General features: G+C 49.6%; 6 protein-coding genes across 6 annotated transcripts; 5 read left to right on the top strand and 1 right to left on the bottom strand.

Moving 5' to 3' along the window:
* Positions 1-596: 596 nt before the first annotated feature.
* Positions 597-1,607, top strand: ALTATR162_LOCUS4996 (uncharacterized protein; the record flags this gene model as incomplete). The annotated part of the gene is made up of 1 exon (XM_043312612.1): positions 597-1,607. The coding sequence occupies one exon, from the start codon at positions 597-599 to the stop codon at positions 1,605-1,607; it is 1,011 nt and encodes a 336-aa protein (XP_043168547.1).
* Positions 1,608-4,285: 2,678 nt separating this feature from the next.
* ALTATR162_LOCUS4995 (uncharacterized protein) lies at positions 4,286-4,777 on the top strand (the record flags this gene model as incomplete). The annotated part of the gene is made up of 1 exon (XM_043312611.1): positions 4,286-4,777. One exon carries the CDS (start codon positions 4,286-4,288, stop codon positions 4,775-4,777), a length of 492 nt encoding a protein of 163 aa, XP_043168546.1.
* Positions 4,778-10,473: 5,696 nt separating this feature from the next.
* ALTATR162_LOCUS4994 (uncharacterized protein) lies at positions 10,474-10,907 on the top strand (the record flags this gene model as incomplete). Its single annotated transcript, XM_043312610.1, has 3 exons — positions 10,474-10,578; positions 10,640-10,843; positions 10,899-10,907. The coding sequence occupies 3 exons, from the start codon at positions 10,474-10,476 to the stop codon at positions 10,905-10,907; spliced, it is 318 nt and encodes a 105-aa protein (XP_043168545.1).
* Positions 10,908-17,142: 6,235 nt separating this feature from the next.
* ALTATR162_LOCUS4993 (uncharacterized protein) lies at positions 17,143-20,408 on the bottom strand (the record flags this gene model as incomplete). Its single annotated transcript, XM_043312609.1, has 4 exons — positions 17,143-18,112; positions 18,183-19,017; positions 19,068-19,723; positions 19,996-20,408. The coding sequence occupies 4 exons, from the start codon at positions 20,406-20,408 to the stop codon at positions 17,143-17,145; spliced, it is 2,874 nt and encodes a 957-aa protein (XP_043168544.1).
* A 368-nt stretch (positions 20,409-20,776) lies between these two features.
* On the top strand, positions 20,777-22,060 carry ALTATR162_LOCUS4992 (uncharacterized protein; the record flags this gene model as incomplete). The annotated part of the gene is made up of 1 exon (XM_043312608.1): positions 20,777-22,060. One exon carries the CDS (start codon positions 20,777-20,779, stop codon positions 22,058-22,060), a length of 1,284 nt encoding a protein of 427 aa, XP_043168543.1.
* A 928-nt stretch (positions 22,061-22,988) lies between these two features.
* Positions 22,989-23,428, top strand: ALTATR162_LOCUS4991 (uncharacterized protein; the record flags this gene model as incomplete). The annotated part of the gene is made up of 3 exons (XM_043312607.1): positions 22,989-23,031; positions 23,087-23,162; positions 23,218-23,428. 3 exons carry the CDS (start codon positions 22,989-22,991, stop codon positions 23,426-23,428), a joined length of 330 nt encoding a protein of 109 aa, XP_043168542.1.
* Between the last annotated feature and the right edge of the window lie 1,597 nt (positions 23,429-25,025).

The following is a 25,025-nucleotide window of genomic DNA, read 5'->3' as shown; positions in this document are numbered from 1 at the left end:
CTGTTGTGTGTGTATTGCGACCATGATGCTCGGGGGGTGTCTGGGCTCCGTCGTCGCGTCTCGCGTTGCCGTGTCGCGGCTAGATGGCTGCCGCTGCATTTGGTGGACGTGTCATTCTAAGTAGCTTGCTCGCAGAGTTTGTTGATCCGTCCCTGCCAGGGCTGCAACGGCGGCTCTACAGGTACCAGACCTACGCGGGGGGACGCGTGATGCCTGTAGAGACCGTTGCAGCCTCTGGCAGATGTGCTTTGATGCTTTTGTGATGGTAATTCCGAAAATTGAGTTCTCGCTGTCTGTCGTGTTTTCGGCAGGCCTCTGGGGACAGATGGTTCTTGTTCGCACGAATGAAGTGGGGCGGCGCGAATCAGTGTCCGCACAGCGTCGGCTGTCTGCCATGCCTGCCATACCGGGCATAGCTGCGCAGAACGCGGCTGAAACCGAGTAGGAACCAATCAATGAATAAGTATATAGTCAAACCAACCCAACTAAGTATGACTCACTTTCCTTTGTAGAATCTCGTCACGTTGCTAGAGATCCTTTATCAGTCTTCGTCCTCCCATGATCAAGATCAATCTCACAAACACACAAGGGTAAAAATGGGGGATACCAATGTTCTCGTCACTGGCGCAGCCGGCCATCTTGGCTGCGCGCTCATGCTTTCTCTTCCCTCATATGGGTACACTCCGATCGGCATCGATACCCTCGACTCCGCGACGACAACCCACATAGGCTCCATCACAGACCGCACCTTTGTAGAATCACTGTTCGCGACCCATCCTAAGATCCGGTACGTGCTGCACGCGGCGACGCTGCACAAGCCTCACGTCGAGTCGCACTCCCAGTTCGACTTCGTGGCTGTCAATATCACCGGCACGCTAGTTCTGCTTGAGACGGCCGCGGGCTTGGATCCTGGCCGCATTGATGCCTTCATCTTCGTGTCGACTACATCTGCCTTTGGCCAGGCCCTGAGCCCGAAGCCTGGCAAACCGGCAGCTTGGATTGACGAGCGTGTCACGCCGGCGCCCAAGAACATCTACGGCGTCACCAAGGCCGCCGCTGAGGATTTGTGCCGCCTTACGCACCTGCAGACCGGCCTGCCAATCCTGGTGCTGCGGACCAGCCGCTTCTTCCCCGAGGCCGACGACGATGAGGACCGCCGCGCCGCGCTGGGAGACGAAAATTTAAAGTGCCTCGAGCTTGCTTACCGGCGCACCGACATCGCTGACGTTGTGTCGGCCTCCGTCCTTGCTATGAGGCGGGCCAGAGAGATTGGCTGGGGCAAGTATATCATCAGCGCACCGCCGCCGTTTCCGAATGATGCCGAAACGTTGCGGAGGCTGGACTCGGAGGCGGGGAAGGTATATCGCGAGTGTGTTCCAGGGATCGAGGAGGCGTTTGACCAGCAAGGGTGGAAGTTCCTGCCGCGTTTGGATCGTGTGTATGATTCCGGAAGGGCAGTGCGAGAGCTTGGGTGGGAGCCACTGTATACTATTCAGTACGCCGTGGAACAGATTGCCAAGGGAGAGGAGTGGAGGAGCGGGCTTACGTTCGAAGTGGGAAAGAAAGGCTATCACGCCATTTCAACCGGAGTTTATACTGTTCGTTGAAACACGGAGTTTTCCACCGAACTATCGGCTTCTCAAGGCCGATGAGGTGGAGAACGTGTCGGGGCCTACAATTTAATTATTGCAGTAATGGGGTAGTCACCTAGACGATATGCTGGTTCTAACGTCTCAGTGGGAACCATATGTGTCTCACCTGCTTGCGAGCTTGTTCTCATATGAATGCAATCAAGTTTCCGCCCCGGAGGTCTTAGAAGGGGCCTTTTAAAAGTCTGCGGCTGTGGTTTTTCTCTACCTTCATGCACCTTATCCAAAATCTTCGAACGAAATCTTCCGCTGGAAAAGTATTTGCGTAACGACTATATTCAGCAAGTCGATGAGTGAATCGCAAGACAATGATCAGCATTTATTCACTAATGGCGAAACTTTTTCTCATCACGCTTCTTTTTTTGCTTCCTTACGTCTCACCCTCGGCTGTGAATTCGTCCAACGATTCAGAATACACATCCATTCAACCTGGCGACCTGCACCGAACATTCAGGATTCGGATAGCGGCTTTAGTGTGTTCTAGTGTCAGCATGACAGCTTCTCTTACTACCTTCTTTTGGTTCTGTCGTAAGCAAAAAAAAATTCGCCATCGGTCAGCTTCCCAGCCTGCCTTTTTTCCAGCTGCTAACGAAGCAATGCAGGCTGGTAATGCTGCTGATATATGGCGACCTTACACGAGCAACATGGCAATTCGTCTTTTCAGCGACTTCAATAGCTTAAGGGACAGTCAGAACCGAGTCTTCTTTCTGCCAGTCAAGCGGCTTCCTTATGCAGTATGGGGAGAATACAAGTGGTGAGTAGCATCATCTAGACATTTTGCTCCCTACTGACACTCCAGACTATGCTGTCCTCATCATAGCCGTCCACAGTGCTTTTCAAGCCTTTCGTCCTTCTGCCCAAACTACCTCGGGCGGCATCTATCCATTCCGGCTCTACGTCTACATTGGAGTGCTTCTCATTCCTAGCCTGATGGCTGGACTCGCTTTCGCTAATTCAGACTGGGGTTATCTATCTCTTGGCGCATTCTGCACACTTCCCATTCGACCCTTTTGGTATAGACTTGCCCTGTCTTGGATTCCGCGATACATGATAACGCTCGCTATAATTGGACTGGCAATTGCGATCTATGCTTTTGTTGGCTTAGAATTCCGCAGATATCGCGACATAACTCGTAGCGTCCAGGCTTTCTAGGGCACAGGTGTACCGAGCGCGTGACTGGGCAGGAGGCACGCCAGAGCAGCCAGTACATCCGGTCTTGTAGAGTCGGGACTGGAGCACGGATGTACAGCGCTAATTACTGATCATGGTACTGGATCATGCCAGTGCCATCCATCATCAGTATTGTTACTGGATGCGACGCCTAGTTCGAACTGTCCACCGCGAGTTCCGATCACACACTCGCAATTAATCCCAGAAGATCAGATGACTACGTCCCTGGGGCGGAGTGACACGACTCGTCATTCGATATCGATAAAGCCGTCGGGCTACGTAACCAGGTCGGACCGGTCTATGACGGACACTCAAAGGGTCCCTTTCTCCACGTCGCAACACACTTCAAGCAATAGCCTTTCTTACGATCCCGACCTTCGGCGGAGCTCCATATCATGCACCAATTCCATGGAGTTCACTGGCCAGGTAGACCGTCGACGCCTGCTTGTTCGCCGCCAACTGCGACTCATTTTCATATATCCGCTTGTTTATACGCTGATGTGGCTCGTTCCGTTCACAAACCACTGTATGATGTACTACTTCAAATATGTACAGCATCCGGTATGGTTCCTGCGCCTAGGAGCCGCAATCTGCATGAGCAGTATGGGGTTTGTCGACTGCCTTATCTTCTCTCTACGCGAAAAACCTTGGCAGCGAATATCTACTAGTGATGGGACGTTTTGGGGCAGCTTTGCAATCTGGGAATGGAGGACGCCTAAGGGTGCTGGGGTGAACCGTTCGCTGGAAGCGTGTGCTGATAGATGTAAGTTTATGCTCTCATCATGCCTTACGAATCGCAGGCATATCAGGGTAGAGATGAGAGGGAACTCTCCCAGGACTAGTGAGGGTCTTGACGAACATGCGCGGTTTGCTGCGGAACGGGCGCGGTTCAGGCTTGAGCTTGAGAGGGAAGAACGATGTGCTGCACTGAGGATGGGGGCTACTAATTTGCGTAACAAACATGGAGTCGCGGATACAGAGGGCCAGTGACATTGTGTATGGCGGTAGTGTTACGGGCTCGACAGCGCTGTTCGGCCCCTGGTGTCAGGTTGCGGGACCTGAAGCTGTTCGACAACTTGACTTTTTCAGTCGTCGTTCGCCTTCTCGGTGTAGAAATTGACTGAGATCTATTCGAACGTCGAGAGATGGACCGTAGTGGATTATCTGATGCTCAAGCCTGGCCGACCGTACGCACGAAGCCGACACCATTGCTTGTAAGGACTAGCGCGGGATGGCGCCGATTGTCATTCGGAGAGCGTAAGGCCTTGCGCATCGAGGAGGTGTAGCTATCTCTAAAGTGAAAACGAAGCAATATAGCGCCCGGTGAGTGGGCCAGGCCAACATATCAATGATTCTACGAAGAAGCTCGTTTTTTTTGACCGAACACTTTTTGGCCTGTGCGTGCCCCATCATCCCATGTTCAACCACGCATCACCATAGTATTATACCACCCATACATTATAAATATGCCTATTTCGCGTCGCAAAACTTTCAAATACAAGGAGAATAAGGTTGTGAAGCCTCCACGCACTGGCCGCACTGAGTTGACAGCAATTGAGCGCGCTTTTGCAGTAGGTGCGCTCACTGGCATGCGGGGTGACTATAGCTCTCAGCGGGAACTTGCCGACACCATAGGTCGTGGGAAAGCTACTATATCAGAGCTGCTGAAGCGCGTGGAGATGAAGGCAGAGGAGCAAGGTGTCTTCTTGTGGGATGAAATCTTCTATGAAAACAATCTGGGGCGCGGCAGGTCAACGTTGTTGACGCAGGAGCAGAAGGATCGCATTATCCAAGTGTTGGCCTCATCGCGCAACAACCGCGAGAAAGAGAGCTGGCAGGCTATCGCGCATGGTGACTTTGATGAGATTGTACCTAGGATGAGCATTACAACGTTTGAAAACGTAATGTATAAAGCTAGGTACGCACGGCGCAGGCCTGGCTGGAAACCACAACTGTAAGTAGATTGTGTGTATTCTTCTTCTGATCACCGAGAGGTCTGTGATCTAAGCTTATATACATAGAGTAGTGGGCTGATTGGCCGCTGAATAGTCCACGCGACCATGCAAGGTACCCTGGGCTTACACACCTCCCTCAGGTTCGAACGTATGTAGAAGCTGATGTGATCATAGGCCACCCCCTACCCTGTTCAGGTAGAGCTGCTTGTTTGAGTGCGGTGGGTAGCCGCTTGATTGGAGCAGTTCCAGGTGGGGATCGTCCGCCGTCGCGGTGTTGGTTGATCTCGCTGATGAGCGTCCTCAAAAGCATATGAGATCTAATTGCCTCTCGCTCTGTATGGAGGTTGGTGGTATCCCTGACAAACATGAAAGTAAAGAGCGTAAGGAGTACAGCCTCATTAAACCTGTAAAAACCGTGTAGGAAAACCAGGAAGAGTACTGTACATTGTAGAGCTCATAATTTAGGAAATGTGTTGAAATGCAAAAGTGATACCCAATTTTCGTGTCTCTGACGAGGCAACAGTTTAGTTAGACCATCTGCTGGCTGGCTTTTGGTCTGTATGTATGAAAGATTGATGTTGTGTGCTTGTGCTTCCTGGCGAAGCCAGTGATGATGTATATCGACGTGTCGCAGTGAGGTCTTGAGGCGTGGCGTAGCCGTAGTGACTAAACGAATTGTCTGCTGGTTGTCACAGAACAGTATTTGCTCATTGCCTGATCGAATTCGATGTCCTTGAAGAGCCTCCACCACCAGAGAAGCTCAGTGCCTGCTGATGATGCAGCAACCAGCTCAGCTTCAGTGGTAGACTTGGTAACACATCGTTGAAGTGTCGCTTTCCAGTCAATAGGGCCGCCAAACAGGAAGAATATATAGCCTTGAGAGCTTTTCCGTGTGGCCTTGTGGTCTGCGTATGAGGCGTCGGTTGCACCAAAGAAGTCTGGCTCATCGTGATGGACGATGTGAGCGATGTCGGTGGATATGGAAGCATCGTAGTAGAGCGCTTGATCCTTTGTTGCGTATAGATAGGCAAGCGTCTGGTAAGCAGCGTTAATGTGAAGCTGACCTGGATTGACTAGAAATTCTGCCAATTTTGAGTGAGCTTTAGAAACATCAGGTCGAGTAGCAGTGGCAACATAGCCAATTGATCCAACTAGTTGTGCGTATCTGAGTTTGTTGGAATCGCTCTTTGGTTCGTCAGAAGGAAGCAGTTCGTCAAGTGGAAGCGGAGTGGCTGGAGGTCGATTGAATGACTTTGGTGATGGATACTTAGCACTGAGCTTGTCAAGGTATGCTGCTTGTGATAGCCACATTGTTCCAGTTGACCTGCAGCGATGCGTCTGTATACCGCAGAAGGTGGCTAGCTCCCCAAGCGACCGAATCTCGTAGCGTCGCAGCAGTTTGCGTTCAAAGTCGTTAAGAGCAGCTGTGTGAGCTGGTCTAGCGAGGATGACAATGTCGTCAACGTAGAAGAATACTATCAGTTTGTCGTTCTTCCATAGGCATGGTGCATCTTTGACTTCTTGCAATCCAAGCTCTTTAAGAGTCTTTGTGAGTTCTTTGTACCATAGGAGTGGCGAGGTTTTCAAGCCATACAGCGCACGGTGCAGTTTCCAGAGATGGTCAGGGTCAGAGAAGCCTTCTGGTGGATGGCAGTATACTGGTACAGCAAGCTGAGCATTCGTGAAGGCGTTTACTGCATCGTACTGTCGAACCTCCATGTTGAAGTAGGCTGCAATGGCCATCAGAGCTCGAAATATCCGGATAGCTAGTGTGGCAGCGTACGTATCCTCAGCCGTGGTTTGAAGATCGCCTCGTACGCAGATTCGAGCCTTGTACTTGGTGAGATATCCTTCACTGTCAAGCTTGTATTTGAATACCCAGAGCAGTGGCAGGACCTCGTGGTCTTGAGCGTTGAAGTCCTTCCAGTTGATGATCCTGTAGGTACCTTTGCGCTTGACGTCAGATATTTCGCGGTGCATAGCTGCTATGAAGCCTTGCTTGTGTTGGGCTGGTAGCTTCATCACATCCTGGTAGAATCGAGGTTCAGGGGGAAGATCTGTGTGATGAAATCGCGTTTTAGAAGCTGTAGTGGATGCCGCCACAAAGGCAGACCAATATTTGTTGACGAAGAAGCTGCTGCTTTGCGAGAAGGCTTTCGAGCTCGTGTTGATCCTTCAGGAAGGATATGCGTTTCGCGTAGGTTGCTATCGATTAGCTCGCGGTTTCGTGCAGCGTTTGAATCATTCGTGTCAACTGCGTTGTCTCGCTTCCGCTTCCTTGATGTTTGAGTAGAAGGTTGGAGGTCTAGTGTAGGGCTGCGACTAAGAGTAGCTGATGAGGCTTGATTAGGTGAATCAGCACCTAAATTAGGAGAGACTGTAGTGTCTGGTGTTGGCAAGAGAGGATCACTGTTGAACAGATCGTGAGGTTTTGAGTGATCGTCCAGAGGTGAGCTGAATACTACCTGGTCGAGTTCTGGTGCAGTACTATACTCGTCTTCTGAAGAGTCTTCCAGATCTTGTATAGGTGGCATTTGAAGTGTGTGAGTGATTGTCTCAAGCTCCTCGCCTTGCAGAATTAGATCAGATTCGTCCTGGTGCTGATAGAAGAGGTCTTCCTTGAATGTCACATCTCGTATCCGAATGACCTTCCTTGATGTGCTCTGCCCTTGCATTTGGTAGCCAAACTCGGTAGATGTTTGAGGAGTCGTATCCAACCAGATATCCAATAAGTGCGCGTGGAGATAGTTTGTCACCTCGTGGTATCTGTGGGCGGAGTGCGTATGCGCGGCAGCCGTATACTCGCAGGTGAGCAATTGAAGGCTGTTTCGAGTAGGCCATTTCAAACGGAGTCTTCCAACCAATTGTTCGTGTAGGTGTGCGATTAAGTAGATAGGCTGCAGCAACGTATATCTCAGGAGCGAGCGGTAGAGGCAGATTTGATGTAACGCTCATAGATCGGCTTCGTATGATCAGGCTCTTGCCTGAACGTTCAGCAGATCCATTCTGCTCCTTAGTATGCGGTGCTCTGATCTGAAGTCTGATTCCTTCTTGATTGCAGTATGCTCGTGCTGAGTTGTCTGTAAGTCCATAGCCTTTCTCATCGTCAGCGATGATAAATGTGACCGTGGTATTGAATTCGCGCTTGATAGATCGATCAAGGCGAGTAAGGACTTTGAGCAGCGTTGCCTTGTCGCGTTTTGCGATTGTATACACAAAGTTGAGCTTTGTGCATAGGTCAAATCCATGGAAAACGTATCGATGTCCGTTGTAGCCAGTGACGTCAAGCTGGATGAGGTCGATGGCTACTGTTTCGAAAGGACGAGATGCGCCAACCTCGTGTCCAATACGACGTGAGATAATCTGGTGTGCCTTGTTCTGCAAGCATTCTTCGCAGTTGATCGTAGCTGGAGCAGAACCTGTAGGTGGCAGTATGCCTCTGACGTGGCTTGATAGCTGGTCGATAGCATCACTGCCTGCGTGTCCTAGCAAGACATGAAGCTGTGGCTTTGTGAGCAATCGAGGCTTGAGTGGCAAGGCTGAGTACTGAGGCCTGCGCTGATTGGTTGCAAAGGCTGAATGCTGTGTGGGTAGTGCTGTAGGCTGAGAGCGATGCACGACTAGCCAGTGACCTCCCAATTGAGTAAGCTTTGCGACTTCTTTCTGGGGTGTTCCTGCGCGGTACAGAACGTTTCGACCAGAGTCAAAGTGGACATCTGATGACGTGAGACGGAGAGAGAGACCAGGCTGGTGAAGAAAGATGGGATTAGCGCTACTCGTTTCAGCGTTGTTGTCTTGATGCCAATTGGTGTTAACAGAGGTATTGTGACTTCTCCCCATGCTTCAATCAACATTTCTGAACCCCCTGCTAGGACAATGTCGTCGTCAGCTGCTGGGGCCTTCCACTGGAATTCAGCAGGGTTGTTGCAGATGTGGACATCAGTGGCAGGATCCAGCGTCCATGAGTGGAGGAGCGGATAGTGTCGGAATGTTAGCTGATTGTTGAATGCGGACGAAAAGACTGCATATGCGTTGTGTATGGATCGGTCTGTAGGCTGATCGCCGGCGTCGATATCGATCGAATCAGGTTCGACTCGCTTATCAGCTTCCTTGCTTTTATGCTTCTTGTGGCGCCGATTCTTTCCCGAATCTTGTTCAGTAAGCCTCTTGTGTCTGATTTCTCAAATGTCGTAATCTTCTTGGCTTTTTCCGGGTCTTCAACAAATCCTCGTGTTCTGAGAGCTGTGTCAATGTATGGACACTGACCCCAAAAGTGATTGTCTCCACATAGACAGGGCTTTGATGGTGTCTCATCACCTCTTGATCTCTTCTTCTTGTATGGAGATTCTTGGCCATTCAAAGTAGCTCCAAATACACCTCCATGAATGTTTGTCTTCCTTGAGTGTGTCGTTCGATGATAGCGTAGGAAGTTTGCGAGGATGGTAGACAGCTGCGACTGGTTTGGTATAGGCACGTTGCGATTTAAATTCCATGTCTCTTCAGCTTTGAAGATGTTGAATGAGACACTTGCAGCGTATGCAGCATCAACTTGCTTCACAGCTCGTACGAGATCCTTGTGTGCTCGGAAGCCATGTACTTCAGGTAGATCGTTGCTTCGCACGGTTGTAGGCTGTGATGAACTCACTGCACCAGTCTTCGATATTCGATCGTCGAGCGTGTAGGACTTTGGCTGCTTCGTACGCCTTTTGAACGCGATATTCTTGATCAGCAGTCGTTGGAGAGTAGAGTTCTTGAAGCGTCTTTATCTGCTCATAGATCGTTGGCTTGTCTTTGATGTGATAGAGTAGATCCTGCTGAATTGTCTTAGTAATGTGTGCTTCAACTTGTCCCAACTTATCTTTCAAGCGTCTGTATTCTTTGATGTCCTTGTAGTAGTTGCTGAGATCCTGATTGTACTGCATGAGAGCCTGTTGAGTAGGCTGAGTTGGTGGAGATCCATCAGCATTGACAGTAGGTGCTGGTCGAACAGGCCTCTCAGGCTTATGGAGTGGAAGATGGATCTGGTCAGGATCAATATACTCCCATACGTCTCCTGCTTCAGCAGTGCGCTTGACAACAAAGATCCAGAGTTCCCAGTTGCTTTGGCCTTGGAGGACAATGTCTGAGGTAACAGTGTTTTTCGACATGCTGGTAGTGACGCTTGTAGTAAGGTAAGACAGTAGAGTAGATAGGTAGGACGGTTCAATAATAGAAAGAGCGGATTAGGCCGGGCTCATAACTGTAGGTAGATTGTGTGTATTCTGCGTATTCATCACCGAGAGGTCTGTGATCTAAGCTTATATACATAGAGTAGTGGGCTGATTGGCCGCTGAATAGTCCACGCGACCATGCAAGGTACCCTGGGCTTACAGACGATCATAACAACAGGGAAAATCTCGGGCATTAGATGTTGGTACTGGGTGCAACCGGGCATATCGGGGTCGCTGGCGATCGTGTTGAGGTGACCCAAAGCCCGGGTGGCCGAGAAGCGGGGGGGCTGAGCTTACGTTACGCCTACGACTGCTCGTGGTCCCAGCGTGCCAATGCAAGCCGAGATAGCGCTGTCGCAACTTATACGCAACGATAAAATCGGCAACATCCTACCCCGCACCTCCATTTCCTTCTCTAACCCGACCACAAGTTGGCCCATATCAGCGTTTTGCGTATGGTCTATACTTTGTCCTTATCTGCTGCGTACTATGGCGACCCGGTCAAGTGCAGATGAGGCGATTTCCAAACTGATGTCTGATGAGCGAACATCTATCGTATCCAGCGCGAAGATGCATATGCGTATACTTCGAGCAGTAAGCCGTCCTGCACTTATCCAAATTATACGTCTAGTGCCACCCAATAACATCGAAACAGCAACTGCTATTCCTCCGTGAAACAAGCTCTGTACCCGGGGAAATCGAAGACTTGTTATCCGAGTTAATGGTCACATTTCCCGACCGCCCCACCGTGGTCACTCAACCGCAAACGAAACTTGCGACGCCCACCCACGATATCTTGAATCCTCCTCTCGCAATTTCCGTCAGAGATGCATATCTTTGCGGGAATTACAAGCATATCGTGGCGAATTCCGGCGATCGGGTTATTGTGTTCGCATGGACCAATAACCGTACAGAAGCCATAGCGTACAACCCACGAAATAAAACGGCTGGGCGGATTTCAGTCGACCTTCTAGAAAAAGAAGACTCAGAGCCATTCACAGACACCAAATTATGCATGACTACGTCGAATGAAAGCTCTAGTTCTCTGGGTCATGTTAAATGGAAAGCGGGGGACTATATAAGGATGTGGAACAGAGAAGATAAATCGCACGCAGTCTCTGAAGGGTTCTGTTTTAATCTGGCTTCGGGGGCAATAGGAAAATTTCACACGACATGTTTTTCTCCTAGACTCATCAACTGATCTGTAGCAAATGTATCCAAAATTGCCAAACTTTGAGGTCCATGCCAATCGATCTAAATAATAGTGTCCATATCTATATAGATAGGGTACAAGGGGAAATTATCATGCAGAGGAAGCGGAAGAGCATCTTCAACATGTAGTTTCCGAAATGGACGTGACCGAAAAGCGCCAAGTTAATTCTGATTTAGGATCCTAAGCTTAACATAGGCAAGTTTTCCATGATATCAGCCCCCTTGACTGCGTCACTAACCATCAAGAGTCTATCCCATTCACGCAGACGGTCTCGTCAAACTCTGTTCTTTTGGTCACCACGATGAGTCTCTTCGGCGGATCATCATAGTATGGTCCAAACGTCCGCATGAATTCCTCGCAAGAATTGCAGCCCCTTATGTTGTCATTCTCTTTGTGAATCGCGCACGAATTCCGAAACCGCCTCTCCCCTGAGTACGAACCATAGAAGCTCTGAACCTCGATGTCCGCATCGCATCTGCTCTGGTTCCGGCCATCACTCAGTTCGTATTCAGATAATACCTTAACTTCGATGACAGTTTTGACAGCATTGAGATGACGTTTCTTCCTTATCCAGTCACGCAAGTCGTGAAGGAGAAAGTAATCTGCTTCCACTTCAAGTTTGTTGTAAAAAGCGTAATCGAAGCTAATCTCTTTCGTCCAGAACAGGGGAAACTTTGACGGACGTCGCATAAATTGTAAGACATGCTCGAACACGTCTGTATCAGCATCAATGAAGTAGGAGCCATCCTCCTGTCTATCACTGCAGTCATCCCATCTAGACAAAAGGTTCTGGAAATACGCAGAAGTTTGGAGTGTAATTTTCTGTGTTCGATATTTGCGACCAGAGACGTCAAGAATAATGAGGTGAGGAGGAACGACGAGGTCCGATATGGATTGCGAATACGATGGTGTTGTCTCCATTATAGCCATGCTGCTACGGTCTTCTGTTAGCTGTGATCATGGTGGTCTCAGAAGTTCACTCACCTATATCTTGTCTGTCACGTATCCCAAAAGCGTTTCGTCTTGCTAGAGAGTACTCCCTTTCGTAGTCGTATTCTCCAAATGCAAACTTGAATCTTTCAACAGCTCTCGCCCAGACTTGCTATCAGTCAGTTCAGTCAGTCCGGAGGTCTCCGGACTGACTGAACTGATGTTTGAAGGTCATTGAACTGGACTGAACTGACTGCCAAGACTTTCTAGGTAAATTGAAACTGACTGAACTGAACTGACGTTGCTGCTACTGTGGACTGACTGAACTGACTGCCAAGACCTTCTGGGTAAATTAAAACTAACTGAACTAAATTAGCTAATGTCAAACTGAGACAGCTGCTCTTGTATTTTTGAAATTTCTTCCTCTGATAGTACATGTGCTGGCCCATAAGTAGAGGTGGCTGCAGGCTGTATACCAAGACTCTTCCAGCTCTTTAAACTCTGTAAAGCTGCGACAAGCTCTGGCTTCATATGGAGTCTCCGCGTGCCTAACATGTCGCCAAGCTCGCTAAATGTCCGCTCGCAGTCTGCTGCTGCCGCTGGTATTGTGAGTATGTTAATGGCAAATTTAGAGAGTACTGGAAATTGCCCAGAACTGACTCCCAGTAGAGCAGCGGGTTAAGCGACAGCCGATCCTCTTCAGCTAACGCCGGTTGCCGCCTCCAAATCTCGTATTCATCCTCCTTCAGACTTGCTTCTACCTGCCGCAGATTAGTCTCAATCGACGACTGCAGAAAGGCTGATCGCGACGCTGACAACCCTAGCCGGGGCTTCTTTTGCGGCGGCGTTACTGCGTCGGCTACGTCAACCGCAGCGTTGCTCCGCTCCTGCCACATTCGCAAGAACGCCCGATGGTTATTATCAAGCCAGCCATCGCGATAGTGGACGCCGTCGCGGGCGGTGACATGGGTGTTAGGCACCTTCCAGAGCGCCGCAAGGTGGTTCTTGTAGTGCGGGTGGAGGACTGTAGCGGCTTAGTAAACAGGCGCGTTATCGAATTTTTCGTAGTACTCAGCAAGCTTACTATGCGCAAGGTTAACGTGCGTAACAAGATGGTCTTCAGGCGCGTCAGGATCTTCGTAATTAATGTCCTTAAGGCGGTCTTTAAGAGCCTCAAGCTGGTCAAGAAGCCATTCAAACGTTACTAGAACCTCCCATATAGCGCCGTGGCGGCCATGTCGGCCGCGGCCTTCAAGCAGCTGTGTAGCTTCGGCGAATGGCTCGAGGAGTTGGATATACTCTGTAATCGTGGCCCAGTCCTTGCCGCTTAGTCCGCCCTCGCGTACATATAGTCGCGGCTGCGCAGCAGGCAGCTGCTCGCGGTTCTTCCGGCGTCGTGATGGTGCTGTTGCGGCGCTGTGCTCCTTGAGTTTGATCTCAATATAGCTGTCGATAGGACCATGTAGCTCAGCTGCGCGCACAAAAGTGTTGAAATAGCTATTCTAGCGCGTCTTAACAGGCTTGACAAGTTGCCGGATGTTAGCTGTAACGCCTATCGCCTCTGCCTCGTCACGCTGGAGGCGCTCTAATAGCTGTCGAGTTTGCGGCGTGCAGATGGATGCAATTACGTCAAAAAGGACGCCAATAGGGCCGTACTTGCGCCACTCATCCCTGTACTTCTCCTCGTCGTCAAGGTGAGCGGCGTCGTTCTCGTACGCGCTACGATCCTTACCCCAAATTACTAATTGCGCGCCTAGGTTGAGGATGTGGCAGCAGCAGCGCAGCCGCCGCTCGCTCGCAGTAAAGTTGAACTCCTCTGCTAAAGACTCAACCGCAGTATCGTTGTTGCTTGCGTTGTCAAGCACAAAGTATCCAACGCTTGTGTCGTCAACACCAAATAGCCGCAGTATTGTCGCCGCTACTGAGGCGATATTGTTGCCAGTGTGCGCCCCGTGGAGCTCAGGCAACCCGAGCAGGTGGTCAACTAGCTTGCCCTCGCTGTTAAGGTAGTGTACGCAGAGGCCGGTGAAAGCGTACTGTCCGCCAGTTGAGGTCCAGTTGTCAAAGGAAACGTGTATGAGCGACCGGGCTTCGCGAAGGTAGGCGGCAACGGCTGGTACGTACGCGTTGTACTCAGCAATAATATGATCGCGGAGCGTCTGGTGGCTACGCCAAAGGAGGGCTTCTGCCAGGGGACTTGCGGCCGCGATCATATTTCGAAACTGCGGCGTCTCTATTACGCGTAGGCTCTGGTTGTCAGCAATTATCCAGTCCTTTAGCGCGTCTTGAAACCGAGAGGATGAAAAGCTTGCCGCTATCTCATTAGCAACCTCCTGAGAGACCTCTACACCTCTAGACCTCATTATGTGGACTTGTGATTTTGCGAGCGCGCCCATAATGTTGCCCTCCCGGCTAGCAATTAGTATAGGTCCGTTAGGTCCAAGTGAGTGCCCAGGCCTGTTGCTTGAGAGGTGTCGACCGGCGTTCGTAGTGCTATCAGCCTCGTAGTAGGCCTCTTGCTGACGCCGTTGCTTGTGGCAGATCTGGCAAAGCCAGTAGTTCTTCTTGTGCTTGCGGTGCCATACGCCCCAGCCGTGGCGGTAGATCCAGCTCCTTACTGCACCGCGACTGCGCTCTGCTTGGCGTCGCTCGAGGTACGGCACGCGCTTAAAATCAAGCCCAACGTAATAGTTGTCGTCGTCAGGTAAGTCCGCATGTATTGCCACGGGCTCGTCGGGCTGGGACCCGTCGGGCTGAGCCTCGCTCGCAGTATCCCCAATAGTGGGCGTATTCGATAGCGACGGTAGAGAAGAGCTGCATTTATCGCGTTCGACAAGGCGGCGGAGGCTTGAGTTTGAAGGAGTAGACATAAAGCACACTAAACTATTTAGTGGCGACAGTGTTATAGCAACAGGTTGCTGGAGTGGGCGCGACGCGTCAAGGCTGTTATGTGGCCGTAGCGCGATTAGCAGAGTCTGATTGGCTTAGGATTAACTCTAACCTAAGCAAAGCTAGTGTATCTTCCTATCCAAGACTAGCGTCTATTTTAGTTGCAACAACAAGGCGTATTCTAAGCAACACTAGAAGTTGCTATCGTGACTGCAAAACACGGCTTTAAATAGCAAAATTCAGTCCAATTCAGTTCAATTCAGTCAGTCCAGTCAGTCTAGAGACCTCTAGACTGACTGAACTGTTGTCTAGAGGCCTCCGGACTGACTGAACTGATATCCAGACAGAACGAAGACTGACTGAACTGACTGCCAAGACTCAGTCAGTTCAGTCAGTCTGAACTGAATAGACTGACTGGTAGCAAGTCTGGAGAAGGGTCGTAGGAACGTTCACGATGAAAGTGGATATCGTATTACATCAGACCACGGGTTGTGATGCTACAAGACTCGGTGTACTATGACTCGATCAATCATAGATACACTTAAAGACGACATTTCTATTATAATTGAGTGGTGTAAACCTTACACTATGATGTGCGAGGACATTAGTCGCAAGAATGACGAATTCAGCTCCGAGATGTCGAAGTACAAAGCTTTGGAGTGGGCTTGGAACCAAACAAAGGCTGCGCTGCGATCCCATACTGAGCGCGAGTAGCGCAAGGACTGACGGTCCAGTCAGAAGCAATGCAAGGTTAGGTAGACGCGTGAGCATATGTGGGTATGCGTACATGTGACTTGGCGGTCCTAGATTAGCTTGTGATTTGGATAAATGCGCTAGTTAGATCACCCAATTCCAGCCTTCGTACTAGAACCAAGGACCTCAAATATTATGTTGCTCTCTTGTCAAAGGCAAAGAATCATGGATAGCTAAAGCATGCTTCTTCCAAACAACCTAACGCCCGTACTGAGAGGCTAATGATGGGTCGAGAAATAGTCCCACTCGTGATTCTCGTGCAGATACCCAAGGAAAGGCTTGCACATAAAGCAATAGTCCAGATGCAAACACGTGCGACAGTGAAAACGTGGACCATAGATGTTCTGCTTTAACGTGAGATGCTGTTCGAACGCTTATGCTAACGTCAATTCACTTACATGCAAGCATCCATTGCACCAATAGCAGACTTGTCAACAAACAAACCGATCTACAGTTTGAATACTTAGACAGGAAATCCCGGACGGAAACTAGCTTGTTTAGGTATTCAAACTGTAGATCAGTTTGTTTGTTGACAAGTCTGACCAATAGCCACTATGACGTTCACCACGGAGTCGGACAGGGTTAGCTTCTGTACCTAGATGAGTTCTACAGGACGTAGACAGATTTTCAAGCATTTCGTCGTTCCCGTGGAAGAAAGCAATGGTAAGAGGACTCCATTGGCCTTCAGATTCTGGGATAGTTACCGTTCTGCTGCAAAATCCCTCCCTAATCAGCAATTCCACAACTTCAGGCTTCCCCGCCCTACATGCCCAGTGAATAGGGTCCCAATGCGCACTCTCGCAGGGGCGCTTGTGACCTTTCTCCAACATTGTATTAACAATGTCAAAAGATCCACCTGAAGATGCATAGCAAAGTACATCATCTCCTTTTGCGTCCGTAGTGGTAGGGTCAAGGCCTAGGCTGATAAGATACTGAAAAGCGTCCATATGCCCACCACTAGCAGCGAAGTGAAGTGGCATTCGACCATGAGTACGTGAAAGATATAGGTCGTCATGGAACTGCTCATGAGCAAGACGCAGAAGACCCAGATGACCCATAAAAGCAAAAAGGTTCATAATGGTGTCGTAAAGAAGATCAGCGCCATGGGCTACAGTATATGCTCCCCTTTCTAGCAATAGGCGGGCAACGGAAAAATGGCCACTGCTTGACGCTGTGTTGATTGGCGTGCGTCCGTTCTCGTCAGGGAGGGCTATGTCAGCGCCCTTGTCGAGCAGCAACTTGACCACCGCCTCGTGGCCTCCCTCTGAAGCCGCCTGCAGTGCGTGTCAAAACTTGGGGGGTGTAAGAGTTATCGTATTGTCAAGGTGAGATCTAAGACTAAGTACTGACGCTAATTAGTCATGCAACATCAGTCACATGATCACTGTCTTCATCGCCCATCTTGATAGTGCGTTGCCGTACTCTCCACCCTGCGCGTTGACCTCGGCGCCCCTGTCGAGCAGCATCTTGACCACCGCCTCGTGGCCTCTAGTTGAAGCCGCCTGGAGTGCGTTGCCGTAGACTCCACCTTGTGCATTGACGTCGGCACCACTCTTGAGTAACATTTCTACTGCCTTATGCAAGCCTCCAAATGCCATATAGTAAATTGCAGAAGCTGGCGCATCTACAATTTCGTCGAACCTGTGATTCCAATGCTGATCCGGACGATAGAGACTGTAGCATAAGTTGTATGAGCTTTTTTGATGACAGAGAAGTTGCTTGACTAACTCAGTATCTTCTCTATCTCCGTCTTCGGCAACTCGTGCATGGTCCATCCAATACTTCGCTGAGTACAATGCAAACGGGAACGCCTTCCTTACTACCTCAAGCGGAAGATCGTTCTCGAACTGCAGCAAATATGCAATACAAACCCTTGCTATAGATGCACTGGCTACAGCGTCTTCGAAGACGTTCCTAATGTTGCCGTCCGTTCGAGTCGATGCTAAAAACTCCTTAACTGAAAAGTGAGCTAGTTGGAGCTCAAAGTAGTCGTCCTTTTGATATCCAGTCCCGGAATGCTTCGTCACCATAATCACCAAGCTTGAGCAGTACCGCGTGATCTCTTGGGGTGCGGGCATTCGATTTTTGGGGGAAAAGTATGGACTCTGATCAGAGTCTACGGCTATTGCATCAACGGCTTCCTCGACCCTTAAAGGTCCTTCTGAAAACGTTAGGAACTGGAGTATCCTTAGCGCGGTTGGTTTGTAGCTGTCTGGAATCGCATTCAATGTTCTTGTGTAAGTCTCGTCCAGCGTTCTCGGGAGTGAAGCAAGCGCGCTCCTAAGGGTGCGGTAGTCCAAGCAGTCCTCTAGGGCGTCAATTTGACACGCCACCCATCTGAACCTGCGTACCATCAGTAACTTACACCACCCCACATAATGGGGTTACAGGCAGATAAAGTTATTCTACTCACATGCCATTCGCCTTCTCCTTGAGTTCGTCCTCAATCTCTTGCTGGACATCCGCTTGCTGCCGCCATCTCTTTAATCCTTCGCCCTCCCTGACTCTGTTGTGAATGTATACAGATATGTCGCCATTAATCAGGTCGCTCTGGATGCAGATTTTACTGTTCTCACTAACTAAGCCGTATAGTGTTGCTTGGATGTCCTGCTCTGGTCGACTTGTGACGAGGCAATGCACGTTCCTTTGCTCAAAATTCACAAGGTCTTGTATCCATGAGAGCAACCCCTCCGTTCGACCCCCTTTGCGTTCAACACACTCATCAAGCGCATCCAGAACGATCCAGACCTCTTGTATTCGATCGATCATTCGCAGCAGGACGTTACAAAGCGAGTCGATACTTGGCTGCGTGTTTCTGTCCTGAGAAGAGGAAAAGAGCGCATCTAACGGCCCTTGAGTATCCTTACACGTGCAGTATAGTTGATTGATAAGAGAACGGACAACGCCTTCAAGAGTCTGCTTCCTGGTATCGGTGAAGTCGAAGTAGAAGTAGAGCAAGGGTTTGGTAGGAAGGCTCTGAAGATACTCCACGGCAGTAGAGCTGATAATAGTCTTGCCGCATCCTGGTATGCCATAAAGCCACAAGAAAGAATGTCTTTGCGATTGCCACGCCGCAAATTCATCGCTTTGAAAGAGCCAAGAGCCTGTGCCATCCTGGCGCTGTCGCAATGCTTTGTTATAGTTTGCTGACGAATCGGGTGGCGACAGCCAGCGATAGAGGCCGGTCCGCCGATGTGAGCGTGCCAGTCCCTCGACGTCCCGACGTACCTCGCATACATTTTGCTCAACTACCTTTTATTTAGTTAAGCTACTTCTCGATGCTGCTAAGCAAACTAACCAGAAGATAGTATCTCGCTGATTTTCTTCTCAGCCTCGACTTTACTCGGAGGGATCTTACGGAGGAGATCCTTCGCATACGCAGCTGCCACCATCGCTGCATACCCTTGCCACTCCTTGTTTTTATGCGAATCCGAGTAATCGCACACACCACGTATAATCAAACAGGGGAAGTTGTTCATTAAACCGGCCGCCTCCATTTCGAAACACAGAACATTCTTCTCCGCTGCCAACTTATCTCTCACAGACGCATCCTTCATCAGCTGGCTCGCCGAGGCAATTAAGCCATAGTGAATCGCCGGATTGTCCTGCCCTTCAGTCCTTCCAGGTCGCGATACCAAGACTGATGGATCTTCGCCACAGGTTGCAACACAGCTGGCTCCGTAGTTTGGAAGATGAATGATCTCGCTTTGATACAGCCGGTCAGCGCTTGGATCCGGCCGCATGTACTTCTTCCGAAGCCTTGGCCTCCTATTTAGGATGCTGTCAATAGCGCTCTCGAAATGATGTCCCTCTGCCTCGTAATCTGCCTTGAGTGCATTCACCGCTGCTAGCAGGGTTCGTGGGGGCTGATTCAAGAACCCTGTTGTTCGGAAACTCTGGTCTTGTATCGTCTTGCCAAAGTCGTATTGAAACACACCTCCATAGATGGGCAACCTGTATAACATGTTAAGCAGGATAAGGAACCGTCGGCAGGGGTAGGAACACCAAAATCAACAACCCCCCTCTGCGCACAGCAACACTAACCTATTTCGGCGCAAAAAACTGTGCACTATGTCGCAATGATGTGCAGACAATTTCTGCACCTGTTTTTCCCCTATAGAGATAGTATAGCGTTGTGCGCAGAGGTGCGTAGGGCTTGTAAGAGCCACGCGCTTGCGCAGGCTCAGGATGTGTAGACCTGCACTTTGCCCAATCGGAATACTAACCGCATAAGCGATTCCTTATCCTGCTTATCATGTTTACAGGTTGCCCATCTATGCACACCTCCACTCCCGTCGCGAGGAGTGCTCACTACAACGTCGCCGAGACGGACATCATGCTCTCTGCTTGGAGCGCCACCGCCAATGCCGACCATCAGACCAAGCCTGATGTTAGGAAAGCTGTGCAGCATATCTGTCGCGACGCTTGCTGCTGACGCTATGCCATACTCGCCGTCTGGCAAGACAGCAACGACAACCTTATGTAACCCGATCCTGCCCAGCGTGTAGCTGTTGTTATCTCTCTGGGACACATATTCTGGCCCTTCGTGTTTTTCGTCGAGGAAGACTTGTGCAGCAACGAGCTCTGTACTAAGAGCACAGATCCAGCCAATAGCGTAGTCATTATTCTGAGCGGACATACTTGTGCTAGCAGACAACGATGCTACGCGCCTAAATACAAGGACTTTAGGGCGGCAAGTTTGACTTCGTGAGGAAAACTGAGATTGGTTTCACTGTAGGTTGCCTCGATGTCTTTCAAAGAGTAGGGGGCTAGAAGGGAACAGGGTAAGCTGTTAAGAGTGGTAAGAGGGAAAAAGGCATAGACCGGGTGGTTGTCTCGTGCCGATCTCAGCTCGTTGACACTACGGAGGTGCATTTCAAAAGTCTTTTCCCATCCCCTGGTCAACGCACAGATCAAGTACAGGGGTAAATCGGCCCGAATATCATGTGTACGTGTTCTTTCTCTCTAGCTTTCATGACCTTACCACACTATATCTCTTATTCAACTATGCCTGTCTTTGATCTTGCAACTCGTGCTTTAATTGTAGCCTACAAGGCTGATGGGAAAACAAATCACGATATTACCGGGTTGACTGGTGCTGAGAAGCGCACAATCAACTCAATATACGCTCGGGCAATTGAGAGAGGCTTTGATCCTGCTATGAGGCCTATGAAGTTGGAGAACAAGCATATTGAAGATGCACCACGATCTGGGAGGCCTTCAAAACAACAGCAGGCCTTTGAGAAGGTTGTAAGCCTTGTGAGAAGAGATCGTTATGGTAGAGAGAAAACCTGTGCTGATATTGCTGGTGATCTTAGCCAAGAGGGCCTAGATGTCTCAGCCTCTACGGTATGGAGAGTACTCAGAAAAGCAGGATACAAGAAGACAAAGCCAACGAGGAAGCCTGGGTTGACGAAACAGATGAGGAAGGAGAGGCAAGACTGGTGCCTTGAGCATAAAGATTGGACTCTTGAGGATTGGAAGAACGTCATTTGGACTGATGAGACTGCTGTTGTACTTCTTCATCGGCGTGGAGGGTATAGAGTGTGGAGAAAGGTTGATGAGGCTGTTGTAAAGAGTTGTATTCGTGAGAGATGGAAAGGTTACTCTGAGTTTATGTTCTGGGGTTGTTTTACGTACGAGAAGAAAGGACCTTGTCACTGCTGGACGCCTGAGACAAAGCAGGAGAAGGAAGAGGCTGCAAGAAAGATTGATGAGTTGAACAAGGAGTTAGAGCCTTTGATGAGAGAGAAGTGGGAGCTTGAAAGAGGCATGGAGCGACTTAGTCTACGTACAAAACCTGGCAGGAAACCTCAATGGAGATGGAATCAAAAGAATGGTAAGTTGTCACGAGGCAAAGGCTTAGGCATAGACTGGTGGCGTTACCAGTCTATTATCTTGCGGCCAAAGCTAATTCCTTTTGCAAAGGAGTGTATAAAAGAGCGACCTGGTACTCTTGTTCAAGAGGACAAAGCACCTGCTCACAACCACTACGTACAACGCTACGTGTATAGTCAAGAGCACGTAGCACAGTTGCTTTGGTGCGGCAATTCACCAGACTTAAACGCTATTGAGCCTTGCTGGTTCTGGATGAAGAGGCACACAACAAAGAAAGGAGCACCAAAGAGCAGAGCTCAGGCTATCCGTGCCTGGGAACAGTGTTGGGATGAGCTGTCTCAAGAGCAGATACAGAACTGGATTGAACGTATCCCAATCCATATCCAACAGATCATTAGTTTAGAGGGAGGAAATGAGTACAGAGAGGGTAAGAATATACGTAGGACTGATTGAAATGGAGTTATCGGGCCGATTTACCCCTGTACTTGATCTGTGCGTTGATCAGGGGGTGGGAAAAGACTTTTGAAATGCACCTCCGTAGATGCGCCGCAGATGCAGCTCAGCCGCAGCCACAACTGCCACGCTAAGTATACAGTTACAGCTTTGATGGGATCTATAAAAACCTGGAAGAAAAATGGTTGCCTATATAAAAGCTCGCCTGCCTTGATTCAAGCTCAGCCCTTCCACCCGCAATCTAGCCACGGCCACCGCCTCCTCCAAGAGCGCTGTGCTGGGTGTGAATCGATGAAATAGCGAGTTGGCCACTCTGGCAGCTCTGGCAAGAGTGTTGCTGTCGCTGGGCCTTGTTGCGCGCCATGCAATTGGCAGCTGATGGGCTGAGGGATTGCAGAAGCACGGACTGTATGCCGGCGCGGCGCGGGCGAGTCTGCTATTCGCTGAGCTAGCGCCGTCGCTAGCTTTCTCACTCCACACTCTATCGGCTGAGCTGACTGCCATGACTGCATAAACTCGGCCCATAGGAAATGTGGAGGCAGCACGTCGATCTATCGTTGCCGCACTCGTCCACTGGCCGGTATAGCGCATAGGGTTGGTTGATCGATCCGTCTCACGACCTCCTACGTGGGCAGATCCAGTGGCTGGACTTGTCGACTCGTCTGCTACACTGCAGATCCGGTTCGCTGACGCCACATCTCGCGAACGGCTGAAGCTGATCATCCACGCTTCCCGTTGTTGGTGATCGACACGGCACTTTCCGAGTCTGCTTCAGTTCTCAAGCGGGCGTCCGTCTGCTGCCAACTTTGATAGCTTCCAAAGTGTTTCAACTTCTTATTCCCTACTGCGGCCTTGCCCCCTGATCTCAACTGCACGTTTACAATATCCGAATCCATAACGCTGAATGAACTCTAGGCCTAGTGCCATTATGACTGTTATCCACTCCCTCGCAATTGTACTAGAGTACCGCTGTAATCCCAAACTGTCTATTGCACATTTTATCAGAAATCTCTGACATCTTCGCAGCCTCGACGAAAACCTGGGAATCACGCCGCTTGGACCTGTTAGGTCAGAATGTAACCCTACCAGAAGTATGCTTTATGTGAGATGAAGACAACGGCTCGTATACGGACTTCTTAACTAACACTGTGTTTTAGCTTCCTAGAGTCGAGCGAATGGTACCAGAAACACTGCTCGGAGGACGACCGCAAGAAGATATTAGTGCAGTTTCATACGCCGGGTATACTTACCAACGACACTTGCACATACCTCAATGGCTACTGCGGTTCTCAAAGCTCTTTTTCCGAAGATGGTGATAAGAACAAGCTTGACAGTTTCAGTGCGTCTTCTATTGTTCTTCATCATTAATATATCACTCACCACTACATCGCAGGCCTGTGGTTCAAAATCCTCACCAAGAAAGTTCTGGAGCGGGAGGAAAGGCAAGAAGAAGATGGAAAGGACTATAGGTGGTATGAGATGAGTTTCTCGACGCGGTGAAACAGCTCAAACACCAGCAGGGTCTTATGCATCGGCGCACCATCACAAATGAGCGCTACGCTTGAGACCATCCTCACAGCGTCTCAGCAGCCGATTTTTGAGTTGCAAGACCCTCTTGCGATGCTTAGACCCCTGTTAGACGAGGTTATCAAGATGTGTGACGAGAGCACATGGCGTGTGACAAAGTTGGTTCGGGCCATTGAGCTTGTATGATACCTTCTCCAGTACAGTGAACATTCAGCTCGACACTAACACTGTTTCCCATACATGACTATCGTGGTTGAACCACATTAAGAATCGCTCTAGACCATACCATATTAGTATCGTCAAAACCATACCACGTTAATTATGGTGTTGAACCGTGTTAAAAACCGCGTCAAAAAACCGCGTTAAGTACATAAGCATTAATTTGAACGTGTTGGCGTGGTTACTTGCTTTAATACCAATCTATTCCACCCGCTCCCTCATCCACAACACCAAGGAGAGTTTCCTGAAGCTCTGGATCGATCGGTAGACCCACTCCACTGTCCCGAACGGGCTTAATGCGCCTCTGTCGTATCCAGTTGCCGATACACTCGATCATCTCGATAGTTCTTAGCTAGAGGTGAGGAGAAGAAGTAGATGTTGGTTGAGTTGCTAGCTATCTGAATGTAGGGCTTTATATACACAGTGATTTCTAAACAGACTATTCTAGAATGGCCTAGAATGGCTGACACTGATAGCCGTTGAATATATCAAATCTACAGAAGTGATAACTAATCGGTAGTGACTACTGCCTGTAGCATGATAGTCTGCCTGTAATACGATAAAGGGGCGTTTCCCGGTTCGTTGTTGCCTGTCGGCATCAAGAGCTGTATCTCTGCATCCTACATGTAGTACCTGCCAAGCCATTAATGCGTTTTGCGGTTGAAACACATTAAGCTAATGGACTAACCTGGTTTAGACTCAACACCATCAAACCGCGGTTAGATATAAACCAGGTTTAGAACCACGTTAAGGTGGTCATGTATGCGCCTCGCGCACGTGACCGAGATATCATCGAGGACTCACCAACTGGGCTCCAGCCCATCACACCCTCCTTCTGTACTCGCTTTCTGTTATACAATATACGTCGCGTAGCAGCCTTGTTAGATGTTTTAAGCTTAGTAATACGCTTTTGTAATAACACTAAACTATGCGCTATTATCTCTACGCCTTTAGAGAGGCTTTTTACTGCCTTAACTATTAAAGTAGGTGAGCTATCTACATGCCTCTAAACCCTCTCGAGAACTAGCTTCGTTTATGACCCTAGTTTTATAGTATTACTTAGGGGTTACGACTACTAGGGACCGTCCTTAACAGTAGGTAACAGTAGAGTACGTAGGAAGACGTTAAGTGTCACGATGTTCCATCACCACAGGATTCCAGCCACAGACTGGTGAGCCACCGGGAACCCTTCGGGGCACCGTCGGATCACACCAGCCAC

Source organism: Alternaria atra (assembly GCF_907166805.1).
Source record: "Alternaria atra isolate CS162 genome assembly, contig: 24, whole genome shotgun sequence".
NCBI lineage: Eukaryota > Fungi > Ascomycota > Dothideomycetes > Pleosporales > Pleosporaceae > Alternaria > Alternaria atra.
This window is presented reverse-complemented; position numbering and strand designations above follow the sequence as displayed.